At 55.3% G+C, this 22,457-nt stretch overlaps 1 protein-coding gene across 7 annotated transcripts in view; it reads left to right on the top strand.

Annotated features, from left to right (window-relative positions):
* Positions 1-22,457, top strand: part of TMEM241 (transmembrane protein 241) — a 77,077-nt gene that overhangs the window by 27,259 nt on the left and 27,361 nt on the right. For 3 of the 7 annotated variants that reach the window (XM_064170467.1, XM_064170470.1, XM_064170464.1), the window contains 7 exons: positions 569-594; positions 4,016-4,067; positions 5,759-5,807; positions 9,822-9,867; positions 13,022-13,057; positions 18,389-18,423; positions 20,780-20,849. In XM_064170467.1, the coding sequence (XP_064026537.1) occupies positions 569-594; positions 4,016-4,067; positions 5,759-5,807; positions 9,822-9,867; positions 13,022-13,057; positions 18,389-18,423; positions 20,780-20,849 (314 nt within the window). The remainder of the gene's footprint in view (positions 1-568; positions 595-4,015; positions 4,068-5,758; positions 5,808-9,821; positions 9,868-13,021; positions 13,058-18,388; positions 18,424-20,779; positions 20,850-22,457) is intronic. The other 4 variants (XM_064170466.1, XM_064170465.1, XM_064170469.1 and 1 more) reach the window with 3 other exon arrangements.

Genomic DNA, 22,457 nt, shown 5'->3' with positions numbered 1-22,457 from the left:
AGCCTGCTTGGTTCTATGATCCTGTGATTGCTCCTGGCCTTTACAAACAGTCCCTCTGCAGCCTTCTTGTAGCCCCCTTCAGGGGCAGGCTGAAGCAGTGAAGCTGCTGCATGCTGGCTACAAGTGGGTTGCTGAAGCACAGGCATGGTATGTTTTAAACCTGGGCTTAGGTTTATGCTGTGTTTAAACCCTGAGGTTAGATTTATGCTGAGTTTAAACCCTGGGCTTAGGTTTATGCTGTGTTTAAACCCTGGGCTTAGGTTTATGCTGTGTTTAAACCCTGAGGTTAGATTTATGCTGAGTTTAAACCCTGGGCTTAGGTTTATGCTGTGTTTAAACCCTGAGGTTAGATTTATGCTGAGTTTAAACCCTGGGCTTAGGTTTATGCTGTGTTTAAACCCTGGGCTTAGGTTTATGCTATGTTTAAACCCTGAGGTTAGATTTATGCTGTGTTTAAACCCTGGGCTTAGGTTTATGCTGTGTTCAAACCCTGGGCTTAGGTTTATGCTGTGTTGAAACATTTTTATGCTTGAGTTTTAATTGTTTTCATGCTGTCCCTCTTTTCCAGCAGACCTCTCACCTGAAAGCCTGTAGGTAAGTTCTCCAGATTGCTCACACTCAGATTCAGACTTGCTTTGACTCCAGCTTCTTAGCTTCTTCTCCACATTGGGTGCTTCTGTGCTCCACAGCCTCCCTGGAGGTGTTCAGGACCAGGTTGGAGGAGGCCTTAAGCAGCCTGTTCTAGTGGGAGGTGTCCCTGCCTATGGCAGGAGGTTGGCACTGGCTGAGCTTTGAGGTCCCTTCCAACCCATCCCATTCTATGATTGCATGAATCTAAACCTGCCTTTACTAAGAAAGAGAGGGTGAATGGTACCACTTCTGCTGGGGAAGCTGGAACTGCCTCTCCTGGAGAGAGAGGGTGAATGGTACCACTTCTGCTGGGGAGCTGGAACTGCCTCTCCTGGAGAGAGAGGGTGAATGGTACCACTTCTGCTGGGGAGCTGGAACTGCCTCTCCTGGAGAGAGAGGGTGAATGGTACCACTTCTGCTGGGGAGCTGGAGCTGCCTCTCCTGGAGAGAGAGGGTGAATGGTACCACTTCTGCTGGGGAGCTGGAGCTGCCTCTCCTGGAGAGAGAGGGTGAATGGTACCACTTCTGCTGGGGAAGCTGGAACTGCCTCTCCTGGAGAGAGAGGGTGAATGGTACCACTTCTGCTGGGGAGCTGGAACTGCCTCTCCTGGAGAGAGAGGGTGAATGGTACCACTCCTGCTGGGGAAGCTGGAGCTGCCTCTCCTGGAGAGAGAGGGTGAATGGTACCACTTCTGCTGGGGAAGCTGGAACTGCCTCTCCTGGAAAGAGAAGCTGAATGGTACCACTTCTGCTGGAATAATTCCTAGCAGCCCTCCTTGGCCCTGGTAGTTTGGGCTTTCCAAAGGAGATAGAAAGGGACAAACAGAAGCCACTCAGTGCTGTGTGGACCCTTTCATTCACACCCCCCCACCAAGGAACTCCTATTTGCTGTCCTTCACATTCTGTAATCTTTGAGCTGTGCTCAAGAGTGGATAAGTTTGGGTTGTTATTTAGAGTACTCAGAGGCAACATCTCCCTAATTTCTTCCTGCTCTTGCCATTATCTGACCTGCTGTGGCCTTGCTGTCTAACTGCATTGTTGTGAAGGATGCCAGGGTCTTTATCATCTTCTGCTCTGTCTTTTTTTCTCCCTAGAGGCTAGGAAAATAAAGTGCAAAAGCAAATGTTTGTTAGCATCAGCAGTGACAGTCCCCAGCAGTGCTACTGCAGTGACTTCAATGTAGCTCAGCCGCAGGTGAAGCGTTTCTTTGGTCCCAGGCCACTGGACTTAAGGGTTTGTGCTGCCCTAAAGCTGTGTCTAGTGCAGCCCCACTCAGTGCTCTGGAGTCACACCAGAGCTCACACTGCAGTCAGCTCTGCTGGCAGGGCTGGAACAGGCAATTCACCTTAGGACAGCCTGAAATGAACCCAAAGGGTTTGGCTTTCTGAAGCACAAGGGTCAGGTGCCAAGTGAGGAGCAACATTGCCTACCAAAGCCCCTCAGGGTCAGGTGCCAAGTGAGGAGCAGCATTGCCTACCAAAGCCCTTCAGAGTCAGATGCCAAGTGAGGAGCAACATTGCCTACCAAAGCCCCTCAGGGTCAGGTGCCAAGTGAGGAGCAACATTGCCTACCAAAGCCCTTCAGGGTCAGGTGCCAAGTGAGGAGCAACATTGCCTATGAACCCCTTCAGGGTCAGGTGCCAAGTGAGGAGCAACATTCCCTATGAACCCCTTCAGAGTCAGGTGCCAAGTGAGGAGCAACATTGCCTATGAACCCCTTCAGGGTCAGGTGCCAAGTGAGGAGCAACATTGCCTATGAACCCCTTCAGGGTCAGGTGCCAAGTGAGGAGCAACATTGCCTATGAACCCCTTCAGAGTCAGATGCCAAGTGAGGAGCAACATTGCCTATGAACCCCTTCAGAGTCAGATGCCAAGTGAGGAGCAACATTGCCTATGAACCCCTTCAGAGTCAGGTGCCAAGTGAGGAGCAACATTGCCTATGAACCCCTTCAGAGTCAGGTGCCAAGTGAGGAGCAACATTCCCTATGAACCCCTTCAGGGTCAGGTGCCAAGTGAGGAGCAACATTCCCTATGAACCCCTTCAGAGTCAGATGCCAAGTGAGGAGCAACATTGCCTATGAACCCCTTCAGGGTCAGGTGCCAAGTGAGGAGCAACATTCCCTACCAAAGCCCTTCAGAGTCAGGTGCCAAGTGAGGAGCAACATTCCCTATGAACCCCTTCAGGGTCAGGTGCCAAGTGAGGAGCAACATTGCCTATGAACCCCTTCAGAGTCAGGTGCCAAGTGAGGAGCAACATTCCCTATGAACCCCTTCAGGGTCAGGTGCCAAGTGAGGAGCAACATTCCCTATGAACCCCTTCAGAGTCAGATGCCAAGTGAGGAGCAACATTGCCTATGAACCCCTTCAGGGTCAGGTGCCAAGTGAGGAGCAACATTCCCTACCAAAGCCCTTCAGAGTCAGGTGCCAAGTGAGGAGCAACATTCCCTATGAACCCCTTCAGGGTCAGGTGCCAAGTGAGGAGCAACATTGCCTATGAACCCCTTCAGAGTCAGGTGCCAAGTGAGGAGCAACATTGCCTATGAACCCCTTCAGGGTCAGGTGCCAAGTGAGGAGCAACATTCCCTACCAAAGCCCTTCAGAGTCAGGTGCCAAGTGAGGAGCAACATTCCCTATGAACCCCTTCAGAGTCAGGTGCCAAGTGAGGAGCAACATTGCCTATGAACCCCTTCAGGGTCAGGTGCCAAGTGAGGAGCAACATTCCCTACCAAAGCCCTTCAGAGTCAGGTGCCAAGTGAGGAGCAACATTCCCTATGAACCCCTTCAGAGTCAGGTGCCAAGTGAGGAGCAACATTCCCTACCAAAGCCCTTCAGAGTCAGGTGCCAAGTGAGGAGCAACATTCCCTATGAACCCCTTCAGAGTCAGGTGCCAAGTGAGGAGCAACATTCCCTATGAACCCCTTCAGGGTCAGGTGCCAAGTGAGGAGCAACATTGCCTACCAAACCCCTTCAGGGTCAGGTGCCAAGTGAGGAGCAACATTCCCTATGAACCCCTTCAGGGTCAGGTGCCAAGTGAGGAGCAACATTCCCTATGAACCCCTTCAGGGTCAGGTGCCAAGTGAGGAGCAACATTCCCTACCAAACCCCTTCAGGGTCAGGTGCCAAGTGAGGAGCACCATTGCCTACCAAAGCCCTTCCTTTGCTCACTGCTGGGTGTTCTGTGCTGCTTCTCCTGTGGTGCAGCTTAGCTGTGCCCGAACTGGGAGGGATGCAGGACATAAACCATGGCTCTGGTGGCAGAAAGGAGATGTTAAATCGGCAATAGACCCAAAACAAGTGGAGTGCCAGGGGGCAGTTGAGTGGCACTGCCTCTGCTGTGCCCGGGGGACAAAGCAGGTGACAGGTTGTTTGTTTTCTCTTGCCTGCAGCGTGCTGTTCCTGCTGGCAGCAGCAGCCTGCCTGCCTGCGTGTGACACACAGGTGAGCTCTTGGCCAAGCAGCTCTGCTCAGCCCTGGCTGTTTGGCAGCTTGTTAGCAGCTGAGGGCTGCAGCTGTTAGCTGTAAGTGAGGGCAGGGCTCCTGCAAAGCTGCTGCAGCCTCGGAGCCTTGCTGCTTTTGATGCTGCCTTGGCAGCCTGGGAAAGCCTCCCAGCAGTGCAGGCACAGAACTCTTGGGTGAGGCTGGTGGCTGAGGAAACCACAGCTTAGCTTCTTACAGGGCAAGGCATTGGTGGTGCTCAGAGGGCTGGAGAAGCTCCCCCGTGGGGACAGGCTGGGAGAGTTGGGGCTGTGGAGCCTGGAGAAGAGAAGGCTGCAGGGAGACCTCAGAGCAGCCTGCCAGTGCCTGAAGGGGCTGCAGGAGAGCTGGGGAGGGACTTGTGACAAGGGCTGGGAGTGCCAGGATGAGGGCTGATGGCTTCAAACTGGAAGAAGCTGGATTTAGGTGAGGCATTAGGAAAAAATCCATCCCCATAGGGGTGGTGAGACACTGGCAGAGGTTGCCCAGGGAGGTTGTGGCTGTCCCCTCCCTGGAGGTGTTGAAAGCCAGGTTGGATGAGGCCTGGAGCAGCCTGTGCTGGAGGGAGGTGTCCCTGCCCATGGCAGGGGGTTGGAACTGGATAATCTTTAAGATGTTTTCCAACCCAAACCTTCCATGATTCTGTGACCCTCTGAAATGGAGCTTTCCTCACCCACACAGCTGAAAGCCAGGGGGACTGGCACAGGCCAGGTCTCTAAGCAGGACAGGGAGAGCTTAGTCCTTGCCTTCCAGCCAACCTCTTGGGGTTCAGCAAGACCAAGTGCAAGGTCCTGCAGCTGGGTCAGGGCAATCCTAAGCACCAATCCAGGCTGAGCAGGAACTGCCTGGAGAGCAGCCCTGAGGAGAGGGACTTGGGGGTGCTGCTGGAGGAGAAGCTCAGCAGGAGCCAGCAGTGTGCACTTGCAGCCCAGAGAGCAACCAGACCTGGGCTGCAGCAGCAGCAGTGTGGCCAGCAGGGCCAGGGAGGGGATTCTGCCCCTCTGCTCTGCTCTGCTGAGACCCCACCTGGAGTCCTGCATCCAGCTCTGGAGCCCCTGGGACAAGAGGGCTGTGGAGATGCTGGAGAGTGTCCATAGCAGGGCCAGGAGGGTGCTGAGAGGCTGCAGCAGCTCTGCTGTGAGCACAGCCGGAAAGAGTTGGGGCTGTGCAGGCTGGAGCAGAGGAGGCTCCCAGGGGACCTCATTGTGGCCTTCCAGCGTCTGTAGTGGGCTCCAAAAAAGCTGGGGAGGGACTTTTGAGGCTGTGAGGGAGTGGCAGGAGTGGGGGGAATGGAGCAGAGGTGGAGGTGGGGAGAGTGAGGCTGGAGGTGAGGAGGAAGTTGTTGAGCAGGAGAGTGGTGAGAGGCTGGAATGGGTTGCCCAGGGAGGGGGTTGAGGCCCCATGGCTGGAGGTGTTTGAGGCCAGGCTGGCTGAGGCTGTGTGCAGCCTGCTCTAGGGTAGGGTGTCCCTGGGCATGGCAGGGGGCTTGGAACTGGCTGCTCCTTGTGGTCTCTTCCAGCCCTGACTGATTCCGTGGTTGTCTGTGGCACAGCTCCCACTGCCTGTCCTGCCATGGGAGGCTCTCTGCAGGGAGCAGCAGCAGTGAGGCTGCTTCCAGGAGTCTCATTTATTTATCCTGATGTTCTTTGTTGCAGTTTGATCCAAATGGTTATCTGTGGGCCCTGATCCACCTGCTCTGTGTTGGTAAGTCACCTCCTGCTGAAGAAAGAGTTGGGCACAGTCAGTGTGTCTGGGAAAGCAAAGCAGCCTTATGGTGAAGTTACTGATACTTGAGTTTCTTGATGTAAGAGAGGCTGAAGCTCAGTGAAGGTAAAGTCCATCCCTGTGCAGATTTTGTGTTGGGAACAGAAAAAAGCAGAACACTGTGGCCAGCAGGACAAGGGAGGTTCTTCTGCCCCTGTGCTCAGCACTGCTCAGGCCACACCTTGAGTGCTGTGTCCAGTTCTGGGCTCCTCAGTTCAAGAGAGATGTTGAGGTGCTGGAAGGTGTTGAGAGAAGGGCAGCAAGGCTGGGGAGGGGCCTGGAGCAGAGCCCTGTGAGGAGAGGCTGAGGGAGCTGGGGGTGTGCAGCCTGCAGCAGAGGAGGCTCAGGGCAGAGCTCATTGCTGTCTGCAGCTGCCTGCAGGGAGGCTGTAGCCAGGTGGGGTTGGGCTCTGCTGCCAGGCAGGCAGGGCCAGAAGAAGGGGACACAGCCTGAAGCTGTGCCAGGGCAGGTTGAGGCTGGATGTTGTTAGGAAGTTGTTGTCAGAGAGAGTGATTGGCATTGGAATGGGCTGCCCAGGGAGGTGGTGGAGTGGCTGTGGCTGGAGGTGTTGGAGCCAAGCCTGGCTGGGGCACTGAGTGCCATGGTCTGGTTGGCTGGGCAGGGCTGGGTGCTAGGTTGGGCTGGGTGAGCTTGGAGCTCTCTTCCAGCCTGCTTGATTCTGTGATCCTGTGATTCTGTGACCTGTCAGGTTCCCTTCTCTCTTTCTCAGGCTCAAGATCAATTTGGATCAATCCTAATTTACAGTCACAGATTGCACTGGGTTGGAAAGGATCCTCAAAGGTCATCTTGTCTAACCCCCTTGCACTCAGCAACTGGGTCAACCTACCCAGGGACATATAAGTCTGATCCTAAATGTCTCCAGGGATGGGGCCTCAGCCACAGCCCAGGGCAGCCTGTGTCAGTCTCTCCCCACCCTCTCTGTGCAGAGCTTCCTCCTGATGTCCAACCTAACTCTGCCCTGCTCCACTTCCAAACCACTGCCTCTTGTCCTGTCCTCACAGGCTCTTTGCACAGTCCCTCCCCAGCCTGCCTGCAGGTCTCCTGCAGATAATGAAAGGTAGTGATAAAGTCACCCCAGAGCCTTTTCTTCTCCAGGCTGAGCAGCCCAAATTCTTTCAGCCTGCCCCCACAGGAGATGTGCTCCAGCCCTCTGATCATCTTTGTGGCCTCCTCTGGACTTGCTCCAGCAGCTCCAGGTCTGCCTTGCGCTGGGGCACTGTACAGCTGGACACTACTCCAGGAGAGGTCTCAGCAGAGCAGAGGGGCAGAGTCCCCTCTCTCCATCTCTTTGGATGCAGCCCAGGCTGCCTAAAATCCTAGAAACACTCAGAGCCAGCAGAGCTGAAGAGCACAGGGGCAGCAGTGTTGAGCTGGGAGGTTTGTGCCCTCTTGGAGCTGGCTCCTGGGGGCTTTGTGTTTAGTTCTGAGCTGCCCTGCAGCCTGGGTGAGTGACTGCTTCGTATGTTCAGTCTGCTCTGCAAATCAGAGAGGATTCCTTCTTGGTGACTGCTCATTTCCAGGGCAGAGGTTAGCTGCTTCTGGAGGTTTGTGTCTGGACAGCCCTTTGGAAAATGTTGCTAACAAACAAATAAGAACTAACATTGCCCTTTTTTCCCTCTTCCCTTGAGGAAATGCAGTGTGGTAAACATCTGCTCACTTAGAGCCCCCAGCAAGCTAAGGGCTTTCAGCTGCACATCCTTGGTTCCTCTAATGAGTGATGTTGCTGCTTTCTCCCAGTCAAGAGCTCTAGAGCTAGGCCACAGGGGTGGAAAGCTGCTGAGAGAGTCTTCAGGAGACCTCTTTTGTCTGCTAAAGCACCAGAATCATGGATGGGCTCCAAATGCTTCCTCCCAGCTCCCTTGGGTTTGAGAGGAGGTGGTTGGGGCTCTGTGTAATAGAATCATAGAATCAAGCAGGGTGGAAGAGAGCTCCAAGCTCATCCAGCCCAACCTAGCACCCAGCCCTATCCAGTCAACCAGACCATGGCACTAAGTGCCTCATCCAGGCTTCTCTTGAACACCCCCAGGGATGGTGACTCCACCACCTCCCTGGGCAGCCCATTCCAATGCCAATCACTCTCTCTGCCAACAACTTCCTCCTGACATCCAGCCTAGACTAATTGGATCTCCTGTTGGCTAACAGAGTAAACATGCTGCAAGAGAGGCCAAGCAGATGAAGAAACTTAGGATCATGGAATTGTTTTGGTTGGAAAAGCTCTCCAGGCTCACCCAGTCCAACCAGCAACCCAACCCCACCATGGCCACCAAACCCTGGCCCCAGGTGCCATGGCCACAGCTCTCTGCAACACCTCCAGCCATGGGCACTCCACCACCTCCCTGGGCAGCCTCTGCCAGTCCCTGACCACTCTGGCACCAAAGACATTTTTCCTCCTCTCCAACCTAACCCTCCCCTGGCACAAGCTCAGGACCCAGCACTCAAGCTGTGGCCTCACCAGTGCTGAGTCCAGGGGCACAATCCCTGCCCTGCCCTGCTCCTGCTGGCCACACCATTGCTGATCCAGGCCAGGCTGCTGGTGCCCTTCTTGGCCAGCTGGGCACATCCTGGCTCATGTTTAGCTGCTCCCAGCAGCACCCCCAGGTCCTTTTCTGCCAGTTGGTGAGGACAGAGCATTGGAGAAAGGATGTGTGCCCTGCCCTGCAGCCTCTGCCCCAGAGCAGACCTGAGCACAGCTATTGCACAGTGTTCTACTGGATCTGCTCCTCCTCTTCTGCTTTTCTTTGCAAATCAAACCCCCAGCAAGGCCTGAAGGAAGGGTCAGGGAAGCCTGAGCCTGATGCTGTATTGTTCCCTCCTTCAGTGCTTAAAGCTTTTCCCAGAACAGAAGTGGGAGCTAACCAGGAGCCCAGGGTTGGAAAGCACCCAGAGACCCTAGAGCTGAGCCAGTGCTAAGCAGGAGAGCTGGCTCAGAGCCTGCAGCTGGAGGGCTCTCTGGAGATGAGCACATAGTAAAAGTTACCCCCAAAATGGTGTGGGCTGAAGAACCCTTTCTGCAACACCTTGCTGGGTATGCTGGCACTGACACAATCCTTTGTAGTGCTGTGAGCTAGGAGAAGGCCCTTCAGAGAGGGGCCAGCAGCATGCTCAGAGGGCTGGAGCCCTGCCCTGTGAGGGGAGGCTGAGAGCTGGGTTTGGCCAGCAGAGGGGCAGGACTCAGTGCTGGCCTGACTGGCACAGAGGTCAGTAGGAAGTGTTGGTTTGTGTGAGCCTTGGAAGCTACATAGGCTGAGCCTGTCAGGATGTCACTTTGCCACAGTCTCAGAGGTGGTCCTTGGTGCTGAGGTCTGCCCTGAGCCTTCTCTTCCCAAGGCAGAGCTGGGCTGGTGCAGCCTGGAGAGGAGAAGGCTCAGGGCAGACCCTAGCACCATGCATCAGCACATGGAGGGAGGCTGCCAGGGGCATGGAGACTCCTCTGCACAAGGAGTGCCATGGCAAAGCCAAGGGGTGATGGGGACAAGTTGCTGCTGGGGACATCCCCATGAGACTGCAGGAGGAAAGGTTTGCCCCTGGGAACAGTCAGAGCCTGGAATCATCTCCCAGGGGAAGCAGTGGAGTGCCCTGCATGGGGCAGTGTGAAGGCTCAGCCTGGCAGGGAGCTGGCCCAGCTCAGCTCTGCTGTGAGCTGGAGAGGTTGGGCAGAGGGTCCTGGGGGTCCCTTCCCAGCTGCACTCTGGGGCTCTGTGAGTTGTCTGCTCTTCAGCAGGCCTGCAAGGAGCAGACTGTGGCAGTGCTCTGCATGGCAGCACGTTGACCAGCAGGGGCTGGGTTCCATGTGCTGGCATTTCAGGCACCCTGTGTGCCACTCTCTAAGCTGCAGCACAGAGAGGTTCGTCCTCTGCTGGCAGCGTGGCCGAAGGAGCTGTTTGGCAGGGTGGTGCCATGCTGTGCCAGCCTCACTTCTCATTTCCATTGCAGGGGCTTACAAAGTGTGTCACAGGCTCTGGAAGCCCAGCTCCTTAAGGTAAGGTATCTTCATGTGCTTCTAAAGACTGCTTTCAGAGAGGGGTAGGGGCACCGGGGCAGTGGTGGGGGCTGGTAGCAGCAGGAGCTGGGCCACCCTCGGGTAGTCATGAGCAGCTCTTGCAAGAGCAGCCTCACTGTGCAGCACAGTAGGATGTGGTTGTGCCTGCTCACTCTGCCTGCTCCAGCATGGGCTTAGTTTCAGACTGTCTTAGCAAAGGGGCAGGACTCAGTGCTGGCCTTACTGGCACAGAGGTCAGTAGGAAGTGTTGGTTTGTGTGAGCCTTGGAAGCTGCATGGGCTGAGCCTGTCAGGATGTCACTTTGCCACAGTCTCAGAGGTGGTCCTTGGTGCTGAGGTCTGCCCTGAGCCTTCTCTTCCCAAGGCAGAGCTGGGCTGGTGCAGCCTGGAGAGGAGAAGGCTCAGGGCAGACCCTAGCACCATGCACCAGCACATGGAGGGAGGCTGCCAGGGGCGTGGAGACTCCTCTGTATGAGCAGTGCCATGGCACAGCCAAGGGGTGATGGGGACAAGTTACTGCTGGGGACATCCCCATGGGAGTGCAGGAGGAAAGGTTTGCCCCTGGGAACAGTCAGAGCCTGGAACCATCTCCCAAGGGGAGCAGTGGAGTGCCCTGCATGGGGCAGTGTGAAGGCTCAGCCTGGCAGGGAGCTGGCCCAGCTCAGCTCTACTGGGAGCTGGAAGGGTTGGGCAGGGGCTCCTGGGGGTCCCTTCCCAGCTACACTCTGGGACTCTGTGTTAGTAACTTGCCACAGGACTGGAGTGGCTGAGTGCCTTAAACACCTTCAAACCTTGCACTAATTCATCCCTTGTGGATTTCTACCACTCAGGCAGACAGCAGGTGCCTGGGAAGCAGCTGGCATCACTCATTCCCAGCCTGTAGTCTGCAGCTGCCCACGTGGCTGGAGATGGAGCTGCTGCTGCAGGCTGTGTGTGCCCACCACACCTGGGTGTGCAGCACATGGGGCAGCTCACTGATGGTGCAACCATTTGCCAGCTCCCTCCCAAGGCTTTAAATCTGAGTCAGTCCCACTTGCTCTGGGGTTTCCTTGGGGTGGCTTCAGCCTGGAGAAGTGAAGGCTCTGGGGAGATTTAATGGTGACCTTTGTGTGCCTGAAGTGGGCTACAAGAAGGCTGCAAAGGGACTGTATGCAGTTCTGGAGCCCCCAGCACAAGCAGGACAGGGAAGTGTTGGAGCCAGTGCAGAGGAGGCCACCAAGATGCTGAGAGGGCTGCAGCAGCTCTGCTCTGAGCACAGGCTGAGAGAGTTGGGGCTGTGCAGCCAGGAGAAGAGAAGGCTTGGAGGAGACCTTGGAGTGGCCTTGCAGGGTCTGCAGGAGGGCTGGGGACTACTGACAAGGTCTGGTGATGACAGGAGGAGGAGGAATGGGTTTGAAGTGGCAGAAAGGAGATCGAAAGTGGATGTGAGGAAGAAGTTGTTTGCAGTGAGGGTGGTGAGACACTGGCACAGGTTGCCCAGGGAGGTTGTGAAGCACAGAAGCACCAATCTTTGATCACATTGGGTGCTTCTGTGCTCCACAGCCTCCCTGGAGGTGTTCAGGACCAGGTTGGATGAGGCCTTGAGTGACCTGTTCTAGTGGGAGGTGTCCCTGCCTATGGCAGGGGGTTGGAACTGGCTGATCCTTGAGGTCCCTTCCAACCTAAACCATTTTGTGATTCTGTGACTGTTCCCAAAGGCCTGCAGGGACAAGCTGAGGGCAATGGTTTAAAATGAGAGCAGAGCAGATTGAGATTGGATGTGAGGAACAAGGTCTGCAGCAGGAGGCTGCTGGAACACTGCACAGATTGCCCAGGGAGGTGGTTGAGGCCCCAGCCCTGGGGATATTCAAGGTGAGGCTGGACAAGATGAGGCTATGGGAAAGCTGATCCAGTGGAGGATGTCCCTGCTGAGTGCAGGGGGTAGGACTGGGTGAGCTTGGGGGTCCCTTCCACCCAGACCATGGAATTGAGTCCAGCATCAGTAAGTTTGCAGATGACACCAAGCCAGGAGCAGCTGTGGAGCTGTTGGAGGGCAGCAGAGCCCTGCAGAGGGACCTGGCCAGGCTGGATGGGTGGGCAGAGGCCAAGGGGATGAGACTGAACAAAGCCAAGGGCAGAGTTCTGCACTTTGGCCACAACAACCCCAAGCAGCACTGCAGGCTGGGGCCAGAGTGGCTGAGAGCAGCCAGGCAGAGAGGGCCCTGGGGGTGCTGGGAGAGAGGAGCTGCAGAGGAGGCAGCAGTGCCCAGGTGGGCAGCAGAGCCAATGGCATCCTGGGCTGGCTCAGGAGCAGTGTGGGCAGCAGGACAAGGGAGGTTCCTGTGCCCCTGTGCTCAGCACTGCTCAGGCCACCCCTGGAGTACTGTGTCCAGTTCTGGGCTCCTCAATTCAAGAGAGATGTTGAGGTGCTGGAAGGTGTTTGGAGCAGGGCAGCAAGGCTGGGGAGGGGCCTGGAGCACAGCCCTGTGAGGAGAGGCTGAGGGAGCTGGGGGTGTGCAGCCTGCAGCAGAGGAGGCTCAGGGCAGAGCTCATTGCTGCCTGCAGCTGCCTGCAGGGAGGCTGTAGCCAGGTGGGGTTGGGCTCTGCTGCCAGGCAGGCAGGGCCAGAAGAAGGGGACAGAGCCTGAAGCTGTGTCAGGGCAGGTTGAGGCTGGATGTGAGGAGGAAGTTGTTGTCAGAGAGAGTGATTGGCATTGGAATGGGCTGCCCAGGGAGGTGGTGGAGTGGCTGTGGCAGGAGGTGTTGCAGCCAAGCCTGGCTGGGGCACTTAGTGCCATGGTCTGGTTGGTTGGCCAGGGCTGGGTGCTAGGTTGGGCTGGCTGAGCTTGGAGCTCTCTTCCAGCCTGCTTGATCCTGTGACTCTGTGATTCTTCCCTTTCAGACAGGCTCCCTCTGTCAGCCAGGACAGAAATGCTGTGCAAATGAGGTGGAAATGAATCTGCTCATTAACATCCTGGCAGCATTATCCTGTTCATGGCTTATGGTTAGAATCTATAGAACTGTGATGTTGCTGTTGCCTCAGGAGCACACAGTGCAAGGTGCTCTGTGCCACTGTCCCAGTGCTGTGCTGATCTCTCACAACAGAGGAGCTGCACTACTAAAAGGAGACCCTTTTCTCTTTCTCTCTTCTCCCAGTGATCTGGACCAGCAGTACCTCAACTATGCCTGCAGGTAAGGAGCCTTTGGTACACCACAGCTGGGCTTGTGAAGGGTCAAAGTGTACTGGGCTGCAGGGTGGGCAGCAGGAGGAGGGAGGGGATGCTGCCCCTCTGCTCTGCTCTGCTCAGACCTCAGCTGCAGCACTGCCTCCAGTTCTGGGGCCCCCAGCACAAGAAGGACCTGGAGCTGCTGGAGAGGGGACAGAAGAGGCCACAGAGAGGCCATCCAGAGGAGGCCACAGAGAGGGTCCAGAGGAGGCCACAGAGGCCATCCAGAGGAGGCCACAGAGAGCATCCAGAGGAGGCTTGTTGTGGTTTAAGAGTCACTGAGAAGCCTTCCAGGAGGACCAGATGGGTGCAGGGGTGGATGGGGAGTGCAGCTGTTGTTCTGTGCCATCACCCTGCTAGCTGGCTGTAAGCTGGCTGTACAGCTGCCCTGCTCTTCTCCCTTCTCTCTGCTCCTTGCCTGGCATGGGGGAGCATCTGGGGACTCTCTCTGTGGCCCTGAGTGGCCTGGCTCAATGTTTGCCTTCTCTGAGCCTAACACAGAGGACATGGGGGGAGAGCAAAGAGCACCAGGTAAGAGTGGTGAGTCATGGGGGGAGGCTTTGGGTGTGCAGGAGGAGGTGTGGGTGCCTGCACCCTGGGCTGATGTGCTCTCTGCTCTCTCTCTAACTGTGAATACAGTTCTGTGTTTCTCTCCAGTGCTGTCAGAACATTTCATGTTTCCCCTTCTGGGAGAGGGGGGGGGATAATAATCTGCCTACCTCTTTAAACCAAGACAAGGCTCAAACACTTCCCATGGGGGCAGGCTGGGAGAGTTTGGGCTGCTCAGCCTGGGGAAGAGATCTTAGAGCAGCCTGCCAGGAGCTGAAGGGGCTGCAGGAGAGCTGGGGAGGGACTTGTGACAAGGGCTGGGAGTGCCAGGGTGAGGGCTGATGGCTTCAAACTGGAAGAAGTGGATTTAAATGAGGCAGGAGCAGGAAAGTGTTTGCAGTGAGGGTGGTGAGACACTGGCACAGGCTGCCCAGGAAGGTTGTGGCTGCCCTGAGGTGTTCCAGGCCAGTTTGGATGGACAGGCTGAGAGCTGGACAGAGGCTAACCACATGAAGTTCAGTAAGGACAAGTGCAGGGTCCTGCACCTGGGCAGGAACAGCAGCAGGCACCACTGCAGGTTGGGGCTGCCCTGCTGGAGAGCAGCTCCCTGGAGAAAGCCCTTGGAGTGCTGGTGGGCAGCAAGTGCTGCATGGGCAGCAATGTGCCCTGTGGCCAGGAGAGCCAAGGGCATCCTGGGGGGTGTCAGGAGGAGTGTGGCCAGCAGGGCTAGGGAGGTTCTTCTCCCCCTCTGCTGTGTCCCAGTGAGAGCACAGCTGCAATACTGTGTCCAGTTTGGGCCTCCCCAGTTCTGGAGAGGCAGAGACCTGCTGGAGAGAGTCCAGCAGAGAGCCATGGGGATGAGTGGGGCACCTGAGCATCTCCCTGTGGAGAGAGACTGAGAGCCCTGGGGCTGGTTAGTCTGGAGAAGAGAGGAGAGAGGAGATCTGATCAGTGTGTGCAAATACCTGAGGGCTGGGGGGCAGTGCCAAGGAGCAAAGGCTACAAACTGGACCAGAGAAGTTTCCACCTCGACATGAGGAGAAACTTCTTTGGTGTGAGGGTGGCAGAGCCCTGGAGCAGGCTGCCCAGAGAGGTTGTGGAGTCTCCTGCTCTGGAGACTTTCCAAACCCACCTGGATGCCTTCCTGTGTGCCCTGCCCTGGGTGGTGCTGCCTTGGCAGGGGGTTGGACTGGATGACCTCTGGAGGTCCCTTCCAACCTCTAAGGTTCTGTGATCCTGTGATGAGGACTTGAGCAAGCTGGGCTGGTGGGAGGTGTCCCTGCCCACGGCAGGGGGTTGCAGTGAGATGTTCTCTGATGTCCCTTCTGACCCAAGCATTCCTGAATCTGGGCTATCTTCTCACTGTCCTCATTTTCAGCCCTGGCTCGTTCAGAAACCTCACAGCCACCTCTGCTGCAGTGTTTCTTCAGCAGGGCACTCAGAGGAAGAAGAGTGCCAAGCTGAAGGACTTAGCAGCTGAACTTTGTTGCCTCTGGCTGTAGCTGGACTTGCCAATCTCCACCTGGGCAGGGAAGGAGATGTTCATCAGGCAGTTGGTTTTCCTCACCAGGTGCAGCAGTGATCAGTCACTTCCAGAAAGCATATTTGCAGGGCAGCTCCCTGGCAGTAGCCCTCTTCAGAAACTGAAAGCTGTAGAGAGCTGCCAGAAGGGCAGGGCAGGGCAGTGCTCACAGAAGCATCCTCTGCAAGCAGCTGAGCCTGCAGAGCCCTCAGTGGGGTTGGGTTCAGACTGGCAATGGTTTGTCTCATCTGTGGGGACAGAAGTGGTTTGGTTTGTTGTAGCCAGCAGAAGAGCCACTGGCCAGGCTCAGCTGTGGTTGCTGATTTAGAAGGGGCTCAAAGCTCAGGTGAGTCCTCAGAGAGCCATGGAAGTCAGGACATTGGCTGTGCTTGGCTCCCACTGGGAGGCTTCCTTTGAGGTGAGGCACAGAGAGGTTTGCTGGGTTCCCCACATCCCATCTGTCTTGACCTCTCTCCTTGGAGTGGTAGCTAAAGTGGTGTGGGAGCACTATGGAATCAGAGAACTGTGTCAGCTGGAAAAGCTCTCCAAGCTCACCCAGTCCAGCAGCAACCCAGCCCCACCATGGCCACAGCTCTCTGCAACACCTCCAGCCATGGGCACTCCATCACCTCCCTGGGCAGCCTGTGCCAGTGTCTGACCACTCCTGCACCAAAGACATTTTTCCTCCTCTCCAACCTAACCGTCCCCTGGCACAGGTTCAGGACATTTCCTCTCACCTAAGGCGAGAGGGCAGAGCCCAACTGGAATGCAGGTTGGCTGAAAGGAGAGGAGTCAGCAGGGTAGGAGTGGAGTGGAGGGCAGAAGTTAGGAGCAAGGGCAACAAATGTGAAGCTGTGCTTGTCCTTTTGCTTAGACAGATGTGTGCTCTTGTCTGAGCACCTTAAAGGTCCTTGGTAGGAGCATCCCTGGGACTCCAGTCTGTCCTGGAAGGCCAACAGGCCTATCAGATGTGCTGGCTTGTCCCAGCCTTCTGCTGATGGGGCAAGCAAGGGCAGGAGGGAAACGAAGGCTTGGGCCATTATGGCCCCTCCCAAAGTGACAAGCAGGTACCCACAGGTGCTTGGGTGATGTTGGTGTCTTGCCCAAAGAAGGGTGAGCAAGCCCTGGGCTCACCTAACCTGGTCAGTTTGGCAACTGCCATCTGCTTGGTGACTCTCTGTGGCCAAAGGAGCCTCTGCCCTCGGGCAAGGCATAGAGACTGAGCTAAGCTGCAGGCAGTTGTGCTGCTGCTGCTCACTGCTCTGCCTCACTGTGTGCTGCTGCTGCTGCTCACTGCTCTGCCTCACTGTGTGCTGCTGCTGCTCACTGCTCTGCCTCACTGTGTGCTGCTGCTGCCTGCTCCTGCTCACTGCTCTGCCTCACTGTGTGCTGCTGCTGCCTGCTCCTGCTCACTGCTCTGCCTCACTGTGTGCTGCTGCTGCTGCCTGCTCCTGCTCACTGCTCTGCCTCACTGTGTGCTGCTGCTGCTCACTGCTCTGCCTCACTGTTCTGCCTCACTGTGTGCTGCTGCTGCTCACTGCTCTGCCTCACTGTGTGCTGCTGCTGCTGCCTGCTCCTGCTCACTGCTCTGCCTCACTGTGTGCTGCTGCTGCCTGCCTGCTCCTGCTCACTGCTCTGCCTCACTGTGTGCTGCTGCTGCTGCTCACTGCTCTGCCTCACTGTGTGCTGCTGCTGCTGCCTGCTCCTGCTCACTGCTCTGCCTCACTGTGTGCTGCTGCTGCTGCCTGCTCCTGCTCACTGCTCTGCCTCACTGTGTGCTGCTGCTGCTGCCTGCTCCTGCTCACTGCTCTGCTCCTGTGTGTGCTGCTTCTGCCTTGCTGCCTCTACCTCACTGCTCTTGGACAACATGTTCTGCTCTGCCTCGTGCTTCAGACCAGCTTAGCTCTGATGTTTTGGGCTTGAACTGCCTGGGAACTGAAGTGCTTCAAGTTCCCCAGGAGAAGGCATTAAGTGCCTCAGGCCCTGGCAAGCAGTGCCACCACCATGCTGCCCTCTGCACAGCTGCAGGAGATGCTGCCTGCACCTCTGCAGATCTCCATGCCAGGAGGCACCAGGATCAGGTCAGAGATCCTCTGCCTCTTTCCCAGCACCCTGGGAAGATCTGGAAGCCTCTCAAGGGCTGAGCAGTTCCAGCACTGCCACAAAGGAGCCAAGGACTACCTTGCAATTCCTGCTCCCCCACAGTGAGCAGCACAGACCTGCCCTAGGGCTGCAGGCTGCCTGTTTGTCAGTGAGGCAGAGCCATTGTGTGGCTAAACTCTTCCAGTGCTCTGATTCTCCTAAAGGAATGAACTGTCCAGAAGCATCCTTGGGAAGATTTTCCTGACTGAATTAGAACCCAAACTGTGGGCAGGGCTTTACAGACACAAAATAACTACAGGTTCTACAATCCCTGCCTTGGCAACTGCCACAACCAAAGCACAGTGCAAGAGAGTTAACTTCAGTCCCATTTAGCTGCATAGAATCATAGGATGGGCTGGGTTGGAAGAGACCTCCAGAGGCTGAGTCCAGCTCCCTCTGCAGTGAGCAGGAGCATCCTCAGGGTGCCCAGAGCACCTTCAGCATGGTAATTATCTCTGTAAAAGAAATGTCCTCATCTCCAGTCTCAGGCTCCTCTCTTCCACCTTCATATCATAGAACCAGCCAGGCTGGAAGATCATCCAGTCCAAGATTGTCCAGTCCAACCTCTCACCCAGCCCTATCCAATCAACTAGGCCATGATGTCCTTTGCTCCTCATCCTGTCCCTCCCAGCCCTTGTCACAAGTCCCTCCCCAGCTCTCCTGGAGCCCCTTCAGATACTGGAAGGCTGCTCCAAGGTCTCCCTGGAACCTTTTCTTCCCCTGGCTGAGTAGCTGCAACTCTCCCAGCCTGTCCCACAGGAAGAACTTCTTTACCAGCAGGGTAGGGTGGCCTTGAGGCCAGTTCTTGGGAGAAGTGTTGGAACCTGCATGCTGGGAGGGTTTTAAGACAAAGCCACAGAGGCCATGGTCAATAGTGGTGACAGTTCTGGTCCAGGTGAGAGGTAGTGTTAGGTGGCTCCAGAGTGTCCTTCTGAACCAGCTCCCTTTGGCTGTCAGAACAGATGCTTCCCCCTCAGCTGCTCTGCTTCACTGGAGGAAGTTTCACCATGAAAACCCCAAACCCAAAGTGTGAGCTGCTAAATCCTCCTCTGCACAATTAATCTCTTTGCTTTCTTTTTGCAGTGTGGTGCTCTTGGCCTCTGCATCCCATCCAGCAGGTAAAGTGCATTGAGTTGTTCTGTTCTAGGTTGCCTTTCCTTTCCATGCTTACTTTTAGAGGTCAAAGCCTGCTGTAGGCTTTCAGCCCTGGAATGCAGCAGGAATATGGCCACGGATAAGATCTCCTGTAGGGAGAGGGCAGAAGGTGTGATCTGCTTGGTATTTACTGACACCTTTGCAAAGCAGCGTGGGGCAGACAACCTGGAACATGGTAAAGAACCAGAGCAGTGTCCCAGCAGGCCATACAGAGCTCAGTTTCCTTCTCTGCTTTGTCCTCAGTGCTGTGCAGAGCTTTTGTTTGGCTGCTTCCATCAGATGGATCTCATGGCTTGAGCCCATGGCAGCCTTGGAGGTAACAAAAGATCACAGCCTAGAACTGAGGAGCTGGGACTGTTTGCTGGGGCTGACCAATCACAGAATCATAGAATCAGCCAGGCTGGCAGAGAGCTCCAAGCTCAGCCAGCCCAACCTAGCACCCAGCCCTGCCCAACCAACCACACCATGGCACTAAGTGCCCCAGCCAGGCTTGGCAAGAACACCTCCAGGCACAGCCACTCCACCACCTCCCTGGGCAGCCCATTCCAATGCCAATCACTCTCTCTGACAACAACTTCCTAACAACATCCAGCCTCAACCTGCCCTGGCACAGCCTGAGCCTGGGTCCCCTTCTTCTGTTGCTGGCTGCCTGGCAGCAGAGCCCAACCCCACCTGGCTACAGCCTCCCTGCAGGCAGCTGCAGGCAGCAATGAGCTCTGCCCTGAGCCTCCTCTGCTGCAGGCTGCACCCCCCCAGCTCCCTCAGCCTCTCCTCACAGGGCTGTGCTCCAGGTCCCTTCCCAGCCTTGCTGCCCTGCTCTGGACACCTTCCAGCACCTCAGCATCTCTCTTGAACTGAGGAGCCCAGAACTGGACACAGCACTCCAGGGGTGGCCTGAGCAGTGCTGAGCACAGGGGCAGAAGAAGCTCCCTTGTCCTGCTGCCCACACTGCTCCTGAGCCAGCCCAGGATGCCATTGACTCTGCTGCCCACCTGGGCACTGCTGCCTCCTCTGCAGCTCCTCTCTCCCAGCACCCCCAGGGCCCTCTCTGCCTGGCTGCTCTCAGCCACTCTGGCCCCAGCCTGTAGTGCTGCTTGGGGTTGTTGTGGCCAAAGTGCAGAACCCTGCTCTTGGCCTTGTTCAGTCTCATCCCCTTGGCCTCTGCCCACCCATCCAGCCTGGCCAGGTCCCTCTGCAGGGCTCTGCTACCCTCCAACAGCTCCACAGCTGCTCCTGGCTTGGTGTCATCTGCAAACTTACTGATGCTGGACTCCATCCCCTGCTCCAGATCATTCCTGTCACACTCAAGTGCTGGTGGTTAGAAGGACAGGGATGCTGGTCTGTGGCTTTCCCTAGGCTTTCTCAGGCAGCAGAGCCCAGCAGGGAGCACTTCAGTGGATGCTCTCTGTCCCTCCTGCCTGTTGGTGCAGGTGGTGAGTGCAGCATTGCCCCCACACAGACAGGCACAGGGCTGCAGCTCAGGCAGTGAGGGATGGAGCTTCCTCCACGTCTGTAGAGCCTGGAGGCCAGAGAGCTGCTGGGAGCTGTGACTGCCAAGAACACCCAGGGCCCAGGTTCCTGGAAAGGAAGTACTTGAGAGCTCTGCTTGGATCTGCTTAAACCTCTCCACTAGCTCTGTGTGACAGAGCTCAGAAGCCAGGGGGGAAGCAGACTACATCTGTCTGTGTTTCCTGTTGCCTCAGTAGCAACCATCATGAGCTCTGCAGTGAAAGAAGAGGCTGTGCTGCATGTCTGTCCTCTGGCAGCTCTTGCTTGAGCAGGGTCCTCTGAATGCTAGCAGAGAATACTCTGATGTATTCCTTTCCCCTTTCATAGCATCATGGAATGGGTTGGGTTGGAAAGGACCTTAGAGATCATCCAGTTCCAACCCCTTGCCATGGGCAGGGACACCCTCCCCCATCTCCCTCTCTGGGGAGACTCAAAACCTGCCTGGATGTGTTCCTGTATGATCTGCTCTGGGTGATCCTGGGGGGTTGGACTGGATAAGCTTTGGAGGTCCCTTCCAGCCCCTGACACTCTGTGAGTCTGTGATCAGCCTGCTCAAAGCCTTGCCCAGCCTGGCTGTGATCACCTCAAGGGAAGAGGCAGCCAAAGGCAGGACCTGGCTAGAAGCAAGGTCAGAGAGAAATCATTAAACACACTCCAAATGTGGGAAGCACCAAGGAGGAGCCCAGCCAGCTGTAAAAGCTCCAGGGCACGTTCCACCAGTCCTGCTCATGTAATTGCTGCTCCCCTGCCTCTCACACTGCCTGATTTCCCTCCTCTATGTTCCACTGAGTGTATTGCTTTGTCCCTCAGGTGATCTCCTCAGTGCCTTGGACTTTCCATTCCTGTACTTCTACAGGTTTCATGGCAGCTGCTGTGCCAGGTAACCTCTCTAACCACTGACTTCCAACCTTGGCTCTCAGCTACAAGCCTGGGGGCATGCCCAGCCTTAGTCCTGCTGGGCTCTGCTGGCACAAGCCAGTGGAGCTGCAGAGATGCTGTGTCTGCCTGTGGACAGGCACCCTCAGGCCTGAGGCTCAGAGGTGCTGGAGGGATGTGTGTTCAGTGGCTGAGTGCATTCTGCTCACCAGGAAAGGGGCTGTTAGCTGAGGCAGCAAAGCTTTGGCACAAGCAACATCTCTGCAGTGCTTCTCAGGTGGGATCAGCCCTTGCAGAACTTGCTGCTGGCAGTGATTCTGAGGCATTAGTCCTCAGCAGTACAGGAGTGTGCATGGATTTGTTTGCCTGTACTTCTTGTTACTTGCCTGGATGCTTTGGGGGGATAAAAGGGCAAAGCTTTAAGCATTCTTTTGGCTGGAGCAGCAGAAGTTCACTGACCAAAGGAGTAATGCTCACAGGACAGCATAAATCTGTTTCCTAGAGGTCTTCATTATCTCAGAGGTGGATTCTTGTCTTTCATATCCCCAAGCCTTTGGCCAAATGCAGTTTTCACTTCAGAGTAACCAAATCATGCTAACTGATGGCAAAAAGCTTTCCTGCCTGCTGGCCATTTGCTTCCTTCTCTCTGGCTTTGCACTGAAAGGGGACACTGAAAAGCATCCTTAAGAGGTTTGCCTTAAAAGAACCCAAACAAACAAAAAGCCAAACCCAAACTCATCATCATCAACACCAACAGTCAAGTACACAAAAAACCCAACCTAAATAATGTAGTTTTGGGTGCAAAACAAGTGGGAGTAAAGGAAAACATCTACAAGCTAAAGAGTAAAGGAAAGGGAAACCTCTACAAGCCAAAGTAAGGGTAAAGGAAAACCTCTGTGAGCTAAAGTAAGAGTAAAGGAAAGGAAGACCTCTACAAACTGAAGTAAGAGCAAAGAAAAAACTCTACAAGTTAAAGTAAGAGTAGAGGAAAAGCTCTATGAGCTAAAGTAAGAGTAAAGGAAGACCTCTGCAAGCTAAAGTGAGACTAAAGGAAGACCTCTATGAGCTAAAGTGAGTAAAGGAAGACCTCTACGAGCTAAAGTAGGAGTAAAGGAAGACTCTACAAGCTAAAGTAAGAGTAAAGGAAGACTTCTACAAGCTAAAGTGAGAGTAAAGGAAGACCTCTATGAGCTAAAGTGAGAGTAAAGGAAGACTTCTACAAGCTAAAGTGAGAGTAAAGGAAGATTTGTACAAGCTAAAGTGAGAGTAAAGGAAGATTTGTACAAGCTAAAGTGAGAGTAAAGGAAAGGAAAGGCTCTACAAGTTAAAGTAAGAGTAAAGGAAAACCTCTGTGAGTTAAAATAAGAGTAAAGGAAAGGAAAAGCTCTGCAAGCTAAAGTAAGAGTAAAGAAAGACCTCTACAAGCTAAAGTGAAAGTAAAGGAAGACCTCTGCAAGCTAAGTAAGAGTAAAGGAAGACTTCTACAAGCTAAGTGAGAGTAAAGGAAGATTTCTACAAGCTAAAGTGAAAGTAAAGGAAGACCTCTGCAAGCTGAGTGAGAGTAAAGGAAGACCTCTGCAAGCTAAAATGAGAGTAAAGGAAGACCTCTGCA

Source organism: Pogoniulus pusillus, chromosome 34 (assembly GCF_015220805.1).
Source record: "Pogoniulus pusillus isolate bPogPus1 chromosome 34, bPogPus1.pri, whole genome shotgun sequence".
Classification (NCBI taxonomy): domain Eukaryota; kingdom Metazoa; phylum Chordata; class Aves; order Piciformes; family Lybiidae; genus Pogoniulus; species Pogoniulus pusillus.
This window is presented reverse-complemented; position numbering and strand designations above follow the sequence as displayed.